Raw genomic sequence first — 13,127 nt, forward strand, 5'->3', positions numbered from 1 at the left:
TTTATTTATTTGACAGAGAGAGAGAGAGCACAAGCAGGGGGAGTGGCAGGCAGAGGGAGAGGGAGAAGCGGGCTCCCCGCTGAGCAAGGAGCCCAACCCAGGGCTTGATTCCAGGACCCTGGGATCATGACTTGAGCCTAAGGCAAACGCTTAACTGACTGAACCACCCAGACGCCCCTATGGCTTCCTATTCTTATTGTAAGAATACAGTACTTTCTCTCTCCGAAGATACTGTGATTTTGTTTTTATTTTTCTTTAGCTACTTATATTGTTTGTTTCCTTTGAAACCCTTTTTCAGTTCTTTATTTTCTCTTTCGTATTGGCAACTTTCTTCAAATACCTGATGTTTTCAGCAGTCTTATTTAAAAGTGAGACTCTGAAAGCTGATTGGGAGTTCTCTGTAAGGTTTGTCAACTGGTGAACTTTACTTAGGTTAAGAGGTTGGGAACCCAATCATTTGCCCAAATGTCAGTATTCATGGGTTATTTCTGTTGGTTTGGTTCATTGATCCAGAGAATAATCTTTCTGCCTTTGGGAGCGGGAGAAGATGGATAATGGCTGGGGGCAAAAATTTGGGGAGCTGAATGGGGGGAAGGAGACAGGTTCTCATTCTTTATTTATAGATGATCACTTAATCCACTGTATTCAGTGTGGTGCCTCCCCCTGCTTCCATGTCTGGGGTCTCTCTAATGCATTTTCTCCAGAGAATAAACTTCCCTTCTCCTGCTAAGGTGGCAGGGGGGACAGGAGAACAGGGAGAGGGTTCACCTGCCTGTGCCTGTCAGTTTAAGGGATCTTGGAACCACTGTTCTTTACTTCTGTTCTCATAGTCCCTTCTTCCTGGATGCCTAGTATCTCTGGTTTCTTTTTTTTTCTTTGAAAGGTTTTATTTGTTTATTTGACAGAGAGAAAGAGAGCGCACATGAGGGCAGGGAGGAGTAGAGGGAGAGGAACAAGCGGACTCCCTGCTGAGCATGGAGCCCAGTGTGGGGCTGGATCCCAGGACCCCGAGATCATGACCTGAGCTGTACTCAGACCCTTAACCGACTGAGCCATCCAGTCCTCCAATTTCTGAGTCTTCTAGTCATCCTTGGAAAGCTTAGCTTTTCTGTTTGCTTGTCTTGGTAGTTCATGGGCTCTGCCTTTTGTTTGTTTGCTTAAACAGCCCTAAAATTCTCTTTATTTTTTATTTTGACATAATTTCAAACTGAAAGTTCCAAAAATAGTACAGGCTACACCATATTTGTCAAATGTTAATATTTTACCATATTCCCTTTATTCTTTCTCCCCTGTGTATGTGTGTGTGTCCGCATTCAAATCCTGAGCCTTATGAAAATTGCCGATCTGACACATCTTTATTCCTAAATATTTCTCATAGAGAATCACAGTANTCTCCCCTGTGTATGTGTGTGTGTCCGCATTCAAATTTATATATTTTTTTCCTGAGCCTTATGAAAATTGCCGATCTGACACATCTTTATTCCTAAATATTTCTCATAGAGAATCACAGTACGGTCATCAAAGTCATCTGAAATGAACATTGATATAATATTATTATTTAATCTGTAGACCTTATTTAGATTTTGCCAATTATCCTAACGTCCATTATAGCAAAATTCCAGACCATGCATTACGTTAGGTGTCCTATCTCCTTACTCTAGAACAATTTCTCAGTCTTTCTTTGACTTGCATGACATTCACACTTTTTCAGAGAACANGAAAATTCCAGACCATGCATTACATTAGGTGTCGTATCTCCTTACTCTAGAACAATTTCTCAGTCTTTCTTTGACTTGCATGACATTCACACTTTTTCAGAGAACATGTTACTTATTTTGTAAGATGTCTCTTGACATGTCTTGATTTGAGTTTGTCTGATGCTTTTGTATCAATTTATGCAATCGATTTAAGATTGTTGAAATTCAAATTATGCCTTTTTGACTGGAATGTCACAAAAATATGTTCTCAGTGCATCGTGTTGGAGGACACATAATGTCAGTTTGTCCTATGACTAGTGATGTAACTTCAGTCACAGGTTTTGGCTGGATTTCTCCAGTGTCAAGTTACTGTTTTTGTTCTTAATGTGTCTTGTGGGGAAATGCTTTGAGACCACGGAAATACCCTGCTGCTTCTCAGACTCTGCCCGGCTGGTCGGCTGGTCTTAGCCTCACCAGCGATTTCTCACCCGAATCAGTTGTAATGGTTGCTAAACGGTGATCCTGTAATTCCCATTCTCTACCTGCTTTTGAGAGTGATTCTTTTGTCTCTGACCTGAGAGTTCATGTCTTTAATCTGTTTTGGAAAATTCTCCATTGTTTTCTCTTTGAACATGATCTATCTGTCATTTTCACAAATCTTTCCTTTTCCTGTTAAATGTATGTCAGACCTCCTTCATCCTGTTGTTAGGTCTCTCAGTTTTTTCCCCTCACATTTTCCACATTTTTTTCTTTCTGTACTGCACACTGGATAATTTTTTCACATTGATTTTGCTGTTCTCTTCAGCTGTGACTGATTTCTTTTTCACCCATCCGTTGAGATTTTAATTTCATTGGTTATTTTTAGAAACTATTTAATTATTTTTCAGATCTGTCTGCCTGATCTTCTTTTCATAATGTCTTTTTTAAGACTGTGCTTTAAATTCATTCTTTTATAATTATTTGAGATAATGTTTTCCAATTATCCAATTTTCAAATTTATTGTAAGGTCTACTCCTGTCATGTGTCTACTGTTGCTCTTGGTGCTTTGTTTCCTTGTATATTTTATAATTTGGGGATCTGAGTTCATCTTCAGTAAGGGTTTCTGTGGTAATCTTTGCCACCTGGGCAAGGGGGTATTACCCCAGAGGGTGGGTTTGTTCTTGCTTGCTTGTTTGTTTGTTTTGGCTTCTGCTGGGTGTTCTACTAAAGTTATCCTGGAGATAAATGACTTTTTAACATTAATTTCTCAGTAGGAAAGTTTCCATACTACAGAAATAGATTTTGTTTAAACCCCAAACCTGTATGAGGGCTCATCTCTGTGGGAAGCACCCAAACCCACACTCAGGTTGAAAAAGATAAATATTTTTATTGCCTCCATCTATGAGGGGATGACATTCTGGACCACCTTTTCACTGAGGGACTCTGCCTTTGTGTGGATGTCCCACTTCTAGTTCCCTCACTTCCTGTGGCCAAAGCCACAGTCCATCTTCCAGCATGGACATTAAGCCCCCTGTGTCACTAATCCCAGCAACCACCTCTGCCCTCCTCAGGGTTCCACAGTGCCAGCCCTCCTGTGCATTCAGCTCTCGATGGCAGTTTCTCTCCATTTTTTGGTGCCTGGGACATCCCATTTCCTCTGGCGTCAGCTATATATTTAAAAGGAGTTTTGTTAGATTTTATCCTACGTTTCTGTGTATTGTATAACAAGAAATGTNTGATGGCAGTTTCTGTCCATTTTTGGTGCCTGGGACATCCCATTTCCTCTGGCCTCAGCTATATATTTAAAAGGAGTTTTGTTAGATTTTATCCTACGTTTCTGTGTATTGTATAACAAGAAATGTCATCTGTTTCACAGCCCAAAATGTGTTGAATTCTTGTCCACTGTTGTCTCCTTGTCTGTTCTTTTTGCGCCTGTAGGTTCATGCCTTTCCTTTTTTCAGGAGGAAGTGGAGATAAAACAAAGTAGGCAAAGCATATGCTGTACCTGAAATTCCAGCGAAATTAAGGATTAAGAAATGGCTGCATTTTAGAGGTTGTTCTTTCCATGTTATATCAACTTTAATGGTGGTATTATATTCCTGTCAGCTCAAAACCACACAAAAGCTTAGGTTTTCTTGGTCATACCCGTGTTGCTGTTTTGTGCTTAGATGCCACAAGCTGTAACTTAAATCTTTTTCTAGAGTTTCTGTTTACCAAGCCATTGAAGTCTTCCTCCATATGGTAGCTGGCCAGCAAACATTTTTATGCCTAGGCCAGAGAATGAACCTCTCTTTCTAGCTGTCAGAATATTTCAACTACAGGATAGTCAGATGAAATCATAAATTTGTTTTACCTCTCGTGAGAAGTGGTAGTTTCAGCACCATTGACATTCTTGAACACTTTGGATTATAGATCAGCCTTGTATATTTGAACATAACTTTTAAGAGTTTTCAGTATACTTATTAAGTAACCGATCTGGGGATGATGATGATGTGTTTAAAGACCGCCTGTTCTTCCACAATCACCCTGAGTCTCCCCTGTACACCAGTCCTGCCAGGCCAGGAGGAATCCCCTGGGGATTTTGCTAAGATGCAGACAGTGTCATCGCAGACAGGCCATGCCCTGGCCGCAACTACCCTAGCGTCCTTGCTCATGCGGTCCCCTGGTTGCAGTGCTCCTCTCCTGTCTCCTAGTGAAATGCTGTCACACCGTCAAGGCCTACCTCAAGTACTGCCTTCTCCGCCAAGCCTTTCTCCAGTGTCACCAAATGTTTATGTGTTCTTCCTCTTCTGGAACACCATGGCAGTTCCTGCTTCTCTTAAGGCATTCACCTTAGGGGCTCCTTTATGATTGTCTGTTAACAGCATTTATCAAGGGTCTCCTATGTGACAGGTACTGTTCCAGTGTTAAGGCTACACGAGTGAATATGGTAGAGAAAGTCTGTTTGCATTGATGCCATTACTGGTTGTGTTATTAAGCAATTCCCTACCTCCCCCCAAACTACTTTATAAACTTCTTTGTGACAGGAAAGGTATCCTAGTTGTCCAAGGTGCTTACCCTGTATGTCTAGTAAATACTTACTGAATTCGTTAGATATAGGCTTTCCCCTTATTTGATGTTTCTCTCATTCATTCTCATTCCCTCTCATTCTTTCTCTCACATGTTAGGCTCTCTTTGTTTNCGTTAGGCTCTCTTTGTTTCATCAAACTCTTACAACGAAAATCAATGGGACTGCCAAAAAACACGGGATACGGTGCTCACAGAAATTTCTCGAGGAGCATTCCATGTGCCAACTGCTGCAGCTCAAATCTTACCGGCCCTGATGGGAAAGACCTACCTGGATGTTAACAAAGACTCTTTTTGTGTCTATGGCTCAGGTACTAAAGTGCAAAATACCCAAAGCAATGTGAGACTAAGGCGTCCTTAGGGACCAAAAGTGACCAGATAAACCACTAAAGCATAACGGTTCCCAGATAGAACTTGGTCTTCCATGTGTCACCCGTGATTATAACCACCTGAGGATTTGTTCTTAACAGGGTAATAAGTGTTGTTCTTGATTCAAACACTGATAAACAAGGTAGATTTGATTCAATGATATCCATCTCCAAAGGGATATTTTCTGATGACCAGTTAGATGTTCTGAGCATCATTCCCACTCTAAACAAAGTATGGTGTCTGACTCTAGGTTATGCACCATGAGTGAGCCCTCAGGGAGCTCAGAGGAATATGGAAGGAATATGGCAGTAATATGAAAAAATTAGATCACAAATCATTTATTCAAACAACTGATTTTTCAACAATGGATGATGGAAGACTTGACTTTTATCTCTGATCATTCCTGGTTCAGCCACTTATAGGTTTAGAGACCTCAGACAAAATGTTTAATCTCTAAACTTCAGTTTACTAATATAAAAAATGCAAATGATAAATGTATGTAACATGGATTTTTGTACGGACTGAATAACATAAGCCATATAAAATGATTAGTACAGTGCCTGACATTTAATATGTCTTCGAAGAATGTTAAGAAATAAAAAGGCATCCAAAAAAAGAGAAACAGTATTGTATGCTATACCAAAGCAAAGAAAGAAAGAAAGAAAAGAAATTAAAAAAAAAAAAAAACCCGCAGGAGGGTCAGTGAGAAACAGGAGACAGGGCAACTGAATTGCTTGAACAGCTGGGAGTGGAGCCAAACCACACATTTACAAGCTGGTGCCTATCTGGTTTAGTCACACAAGAGATCTGCCCCTTGGTTGATGATTCTTGCTCCTTGTAGCAAATCCTCCTCTAGGTAAAGGAAAGCAAGACTGGGGGAGGGGTTAGATGGGTAGGTAAACTCTAACATCATTTTTATTATTCTGAATAGTAATTCTTCTCTGCTTTTCTCTCTCTGCCAGATCCCCTCCACATCTCCACTCTGGAGCCTGTATCGGTGACGCCCACTGTCTCACCCTCTCAAATCCAAGTAAATTACTCTGTGGTAATCAATAATGGAAAAGATCACATTGTGGTCTCTGTGCCAAATGGTTCTGTTTTCCTAAATGTGATGGAACAAGCTCAGAAAGAAAATGCAACTCTATTTAGGTATGTCTGTACGTAACTTAAGGTGAAGCTATTTGGTGATTTTGAAAGACACAGTAAGAATACATACGCACCTGGGGACGCCTGGGTGGCACAGCGGTTAAGCGTCTGCCTTCGGCTCAGGGTGTGATCCCGGCTTTATGGGATCGGGCCCCATATCAGGCTCCTCCGCTATGAGCCTGCTTCTTCCTCTCCCACTCCCCCTGCTGTGTTCCCTCTCTCACGGGCTGTCTCTATCTCTGTCAAATAAATAAATAAAATCTTTAAAAAAAAAAAAAAAAGAATACATACGCACCTGAACAAAGTACATTCAAAACACTTCATCACTACTTTGCTGGCCATCTACATCTCATGGCAGGGGTTAAAAAAAAGGTGAGACTTTTCATCTTCTAGCATACAGTAGGTACTAAATTAATGTTCACTTAATGGGTGAATAAGTCCCAGGGATCTCTCTTCTGTCAGTAAAATGCCTTCAACAAAGAGAACCTCTTAGGTCAGTCATTTGGTGTTCAGAACACTGGGTCATTATTTTTGAATCATTGACCCCTTTAAAAATCAGATGAGTGTTCAGTCGAACACTACATACAGCAAGAACTTATGATGTACTATATATGCTGGCTAACTGAACATAATAAAAAAGTAATTAATTAAAAAATAAAATAAATAAATAAAAATCAGATGAGTGCAGTGGCTCCTGATCCCAGACAGGTGAACATACACATGAAACTCGTCCTTAAATCAGAGGTTTCACATGCCCTGAGTCTCTCCATGCTCCCCCCTTTCAGATTCACAGACCCCTAGATTAAGGTTATCTGGCCTAAAGAGATAAAATATTAATATTAAAATATTGGCTTTGCCTCTGAAAGGTATGGTTCATTTGACTCCCTAAATCCAATCAGCAATTATTTACTTTGTCTAGTAACATGATGTAAGATGCTATAGAGAAAATTATATGTACATATACATATATATATATTCAACAGTTACTATCTTGGGGTAGAAGGTTAGCAGTTGTTGACTACAGAGTGTCTACCAGGAAGGGAGGCAGGGGCAGAAACAGGCATCACTCCTCTAATTTAGCATAGATTGTGGAGTGCCCGCAGCAGAATCACCTGGAGTGTTAATGACACATGCAGATTCCTAGTCCCCACCTCACCTACAGAATCAAAGTATCTGAGGATAGGGCCAGGAAATCTGCTTTTCTTGATAACGGCTTCAAATGATGCTTAGGTATGTTGAAGTTTCAGAAATGCCCATTAAAGTTGCCCTTGAAAATTCTAAATTCCTGAAACCCGTTTATTGTCCCCACAGTTTCACAGCAGAGGAGAGCCCATGGGGCCCCTACATCACCAGCGTTCAGGGCATAAAGGCCAACAACAATGACAGGACCTACTGGAAGCTCCTGAGCAATGGCGAGCCCCTGAGCCAAGGTAAGAGAGAGAGTGCCAAAAAGCCCCACAGAGTGACAATGCCCCAAACACCCAGATGTGAGTGTGTGAGCTTTGGTGCGGAATGTGCCAAGGCATGGGGAAAGTGAGATCCATTATTTGGTGATTTAGTGATTAAATCATTTGCTCCAATGGGTGCCTGTGTGGTTCAGTCAGTTAAGCATCCAACTCTTGGTTTCAGCTCAGGCCGTGATCTCAGGGTTGTGAGATCAAGCCCCAAGTAGGGCTCCACACTCAGTGGGGAGTCTGCCTGAGATTCTCTCCCCATCCCTCTGCCCCTCCCCCTGCTTGTGCTCTCTTTTTCTCTAAAATAAATAAATAAATAAAACGGGTAATGGTTATTAAGGAGGACACGTGATGTGATGAGGGCTGGGTGTTACATGCAACTAATGAATCATTGACCACTACATCACAAACCAATGATGTACTATATGTTGGCTAACTGAACTTTAAGTAAATAAACAAACAAACAAATAAATAAACAAATAAAATCATTGATCCACTTCTCATTCTTCCTTTTCAGGAGTTGGTAGTTACGTTGTCCATCAAGGAGATCATCTGGAAGTTCGCTGGAGCACATACTAACAAATTCAGACCTTCCTTAGCTGCGTCGAATTCTTTTGCAGTAGACTTGCAGGCAGACATTGGCCTCATGCCTTCCTTTTCACTCATCTCAATTTCAACAGGAGGGTCAAAAACCTCCCCTTCTTTCTTTGTGTGTTCAATAAAAGATCAACAACAATATAAAAAGAGCGTTTTCTAATCATTTCATTTTAAAGTGGTATTATTGATAGAGGGAAGACCACCACAGTAAGAGGAAAGAGAAAAGAGATTAGACCACATGTCTACACTGAGTTCTACTCAAGGTTCCACTGCTAACTGTGTCGGGGACCTTGGGCAGTGGGTGGGAATCCAGATAATGTTCTAGATCTAATGTTGCAGCACAAACCAATGAGATCAGGTAGAAAATCTGTAGGGAGACAGCTCTCCGAGGCCCAGTTGTAACGGACAAACTGAGAGGACATATGGACCCCAGAAAGGCAGTGGGTAGAGAGAAAAATACTGCTCTGGAGAAAGAGGAAAGGTGAGACTTCTACATAAAAGACCAGTCCATAAAGTCTCAGGAATAATATCATCCCCTCCTCCAGCTATCTCCCTTGGGTTCATTTGTTCCTCTCCCACATGTATTTTCCTTTTACTTCACCATAAAAACACTCTGATATTCATATCATCAAAATATACATGCAGAAAAAATCACCTTTGATGTTCATTTCGGTAGAATTCACATTAAAAAAAAAATTAAACCAGGGGCCCCTACAGGTGCCTGGGTGTCTCAGTTGGTTCAGCAGCTGACTCTTGGTTTTGGCTCAGGTCATTGATCTTAGCATCCCGGGATCAGTGGTGTTGGGCTCCCTGTTCAGAGGAGAGTCTGAAGATTCTCTCATTTCCTCTCCCTGTGCACCTCCCCCAGCTCACACTCTCTCTCTTTCTCTCTCTCTAAAATAAATAAATCAATCAAAATATAAAAATAAAATTAAATCGGGGTGCTGGGTGGCTCAGTCAGTTAAGTGTCCCACTCTTGATTTCATCTCAGGTCATGATCTCAGTAAGATTGAGCCCCAGGGTGAGCTCCATCCTGAGCACCAAGCCCGCTTGAGATTCTTTCCCCTCCTCCCGCTCCTTCCCCCTCTGCTCCTTACCTCTCCTCTCTCTCTCTCCCTCCCTCTCTCTCTCTCTTCCGCTCAAATAAATAAATAAATAAAATATTTAAATAAAGCAACCCCCAAAAGGAAGATGCCTTCAGGCAGAATTAGTTATTTTATCAATGTCTCCCTCATTCCTCCTGTTTCCTTCATGATACTCTTAGCTTCCTCCCCTCCACCAGCAGCCCTGCTTTACTATGAGGGTTTGACCATTGCTTTCTGGTACTGGTCCTCAACCCTCAGGGTCAACTCCACCCTATTCTTCATTAACTGGATATGACAGATGCCCTCATAACTAGACAGCAATGGATTCTATCCACTTGGGTCTCTGTCTCATCTTGAAAGCTCATTTAGAGACAGGAGACCTCCGGGGTGCTGTTCACATGAGGCAGCAGCTGTCAGACCTGTTTGTAGAATCTACAAGCAATGGGAAATTGAGGGGTAATGGCTTAGGGTGATAAATCGGCAAAATGTTATAAGTGCAATTCCTGTCTATCAAACACAGCATGACTTATCATCCAACCACAACTGTAAAGAGTGAAAGCAAACACTATTAATAATTATACTCAAAAAGACAGATTAAAAACTGGTAGTGTCCTGGAAAAAACAGTACGTATGGTTGGTTTTGTCCATCAGGAAAAATAAGGAAGCTCAAGCGAAAAATAACAGGAAGTACTGACCCTGCGATGGACCAATGAAATTGAATCTCAAAATAACAAATTTGGAATAGGTCCCTTTGAGATTGCTGACTCTCTCTCAATGATTCTAGCTCACTTTCAATAATAACCAGTCAACACCAGTAAAGCACACAATTTGAATCAGACCTATTCTCCCAAATGTGGTATAAGGATATTCCAATTGGCACACTGACACGGATCAAATAACATGCAATCACAGCATGAAAAAGTCATTTCCTTCGCAATTCTCATTTAATTCCTCTCGTGGGATCACACATAAAATCTCACTTTCTGCCCCTGTGTTTCTAACACTTCCCTGTAGCACCTCAAGCCTCCTTTCTTAACGGAGCTGAGCTCCTCCCAACCAGCGGTCCCACAGTAGAATACAGTAACTGATAGGAATGCATTTAATCTCAGAGACAGACATGGACACAAATGGAGTTAACATTCCCTTCGAGTTCTACTGACATTGCCCAAGGAATCCTAGCTCTGGCCACACCGGCCTCATGAGAAGCTCTAAGGCTTCGCACTATGACAGAATCGAGACTGAGTCTGAGGGGAGACACTTCCCTCTGCTGCCACAGCAGAGAATAATCAACACAAATAAACCTCTCAGATGTCCATTGAGAGTCTGGGTGCTTGAATACCAGAAAATTAGGCAGAGGAGAAAACAGGCAAATAAATTAATAAGTTTCAGTCAAGAGATGCCTGGGTGGCTCAGTCAGCTGAGCATCTGACTCTCGATTTTGGCTCAGGTCATGATCTCAGGGTCATGAGATCCTCTCTCCCCCTCTCTTTCTCTCTCTCTCTCTCTCTGCCCCTCCCCCTCCCACCCCGCTGTCTCTTGGGAAAAAAAAAGTTCAGTCAATAGTTAGCCAAGGACTGTCGAAATACATGAGTTAAGAAATGTATGGCCCATGTGGTTCCTGTTCTGGAAGTTATTTGCTAAGTGCAATGATTGTATCATAGCTGGTCTTGCAGCAACCATGGCCGTAAGTGGCAATTTATAAGAAAATGTGCACTTAAAGAGCAGGCACACCAAGGGTGCGTGGCTCATGTCAGGATGGTCACGAGCAGGCTCTGGAACCCAAGGTCAGTGCCATGCTGGGATCCTAAGCCTGTATTAGATTCTTATTGCTGCTGCAACAAATTACCACTAATTTATTGGCTTAAGACAAACACATCATTGTACGGTTCTGGAGTTCCGAAGTTGGAAATGGACCTCACTGGGATAAAACCAAGGTGTTGAAGGGGCCGAGTTCCTTCTAGAGGTTCTAGGGGAAACTCCATTTCCTCACCTTTCACAACTTCCAGGGGAAGTCAACATTCCTCCACCTTCAAAGCCGCGCTTTGATCACTCCAACCTCTGTTCCCATCACCACATCCCCTTCTCTGACTCACTCTCCTGCCTCCCTCTTCCACTTATAAGGACCTCTGATTACACGGGTTCACCGAGATCATCCAAAATAATATTTGTATGTTAGAATCAGCTTATTAGCAACCTTAGTTCCCCCCTGTCATGTGACCTAACATATTCACGGGTTCCAGTGATCAGGATGTGGATATTTGGGGCAGGGGGAGCACAGAGGGCATTACTGTGCCTACCACTCCTTCACATGGCATGCAAAGCCCTCAAACTGTCTTTCTGCCTCATCTCCCACCATGCACCACATATTAGTTAATAATACAGGTTACCCTAAAACTTATTGGCTTAAAACAACAAGATGTATTATCTCACAGTTTCTGTGGGTCAGGGTCTCTCAATGAGGCCACAATCAAGATGTTGACTGAGGCTTCATCTGAAAGCTCAACTGGGAAAGAATAAGCTTTCGAGCTCATTCACATGGTTGTTGGCTGGATTCCTCCCTCCCTGGCTGTTGACTGGAAGCTGCTCCCAGTTCTTTGCCATACAGGCTTCTCCATCAGGCTGCTCATAGCTTGGCTGCTGGCCTTCTCAGAGCAAGAAGCAAGAAGAGCCAAAGAGAGACTGCAAGCAAGAGGGAAGTTGGACTTTCGCCACTTCATCTTATAACTTTTGCTGTACTGTATTCATGAGAAGTGAGGCCAGCCCACACTCTGGAGAAGGGGATTTCACAAGAGTGTGAACATCAGGAGGTGGGAACATGGAGCCATGTTAGAAGCTGTCAAATGTACTCCAATATGTATACTGTGCTTTCACCTCACGAAACCACCAACACTCCCCCGAGAAAGAAAAAAAAATGCTTTATAACCCATGCCTTATATTTGTTCATTAATTTGCTCATCCAGAAAGTATTTATTCTGTTCCTACCGTGAACTAGGTAGTGGCTCGAGAGCTGGCGATAGAACAGTGGACAAGAGACAAAGTCCCTTCCCCCTCGGAGTGGACATTCTAGTGGAGAGGGAGACAGACACTAAACAAAGCACACGCACAGTGTGACACAGGGTGAGGAGTCATAGCAGGTAAGGGGTGCAGTGGGTGTCCATGGGGGTGAGCCTGTCTTCTACATGAGAGAGATGGTCTGGGATGACCCTCTGAAAACTGGCCTTTGAGCAAAGATGTGAAGGAAGTGCGGGAGCCACCATCAGAATATTTGGAGGAGGAGTGTCCTGGGCAGTGGGGACAGCAAATGCAAAGGCAGGTGATAGGTTCAGGGAGCAACAAGAAGCTCAGAGCTACTGGAGCAGAGGGAGCAAGGGAGAAAGCCGTTGGAGGGGAGGTCCAAAAGGCAACCAGAAGCCAGAGCTGACAGGGCCTTGTCATTAAAAAGAACTTTGAATTTTATTCTAAGATGGGAGCCACTACAGAACGGCCCCCCAAAAGAAGCCACTTAAAATCCAGTAGTTACCGACACATTAGCCCCTCCCTTCACAATCTCAGGATACCATTTCTAGTTGTGTGTTATAGGAAGTATACTTTGCTTTGATAGAGCTGCACAGAACATTTACTATAGTTCGAGCCACATTTTCTAATAACTTACTTCACATGATAATATCGGAAGCCCTGAGTGTTTGAAACTGCTTTGTCGCCAGATAAGAAAAAAGAAATCAAATGAAACAACG

The 13,127-nt window shown here is 42.3% G+C and overlaps 1 protein-coding gene across 1 annotated transcript in view; it reads left to right on the forward strand.

Annotated features, from left to right (window-relative positions):
• Positions 1-8,457, forward strand: part of LOC105235286 (transcobalamin-1-like) — a 15,101-nt gene extending 6,644 nt beyond the window's left edge. The window contains exons 2-6 of the mRNA XM_034644862.1: positions 4,225-4,403; positions 4,864-5,053; positions 6,074-6,260; positions 7,569-7,687; positions 8,229-8,457. Coding sequence (XP_034500753.1) covers positions 4,225-4,403; positions 4,864-5,053; positions 6,074-6,260; positions 7,569-7,687; positions 8,229-8,290 — 737 coding nt within the window. The 3' untranslated portion in view covers positions 8,291-8,457. The remainder of the gene's footprint in view (positions 1-4,224; positions 4,404-4,863; positions 5,054-6,073; positions 6,261-7,568; positions 7,688-8,228) is intronic.
• Positions 8,458-13,127: the final 4,670 nt, after the last annotated feature.

This window comes from Ailuropoda melanoleuca, chromosome 16 (assembly GCF_002007445.2).
Source record: "Ailuropoda melanoleuca isolate Jingjing chromosome 16, ASM200744v2, whole genome shotgun sequence".
Lineage (NCBI taxonomy): Eukaryota > Metazoa > Chordata > Mammalia > Carnivora > Ursidae > Ailuropoda > Ailuropoda melanoleuca.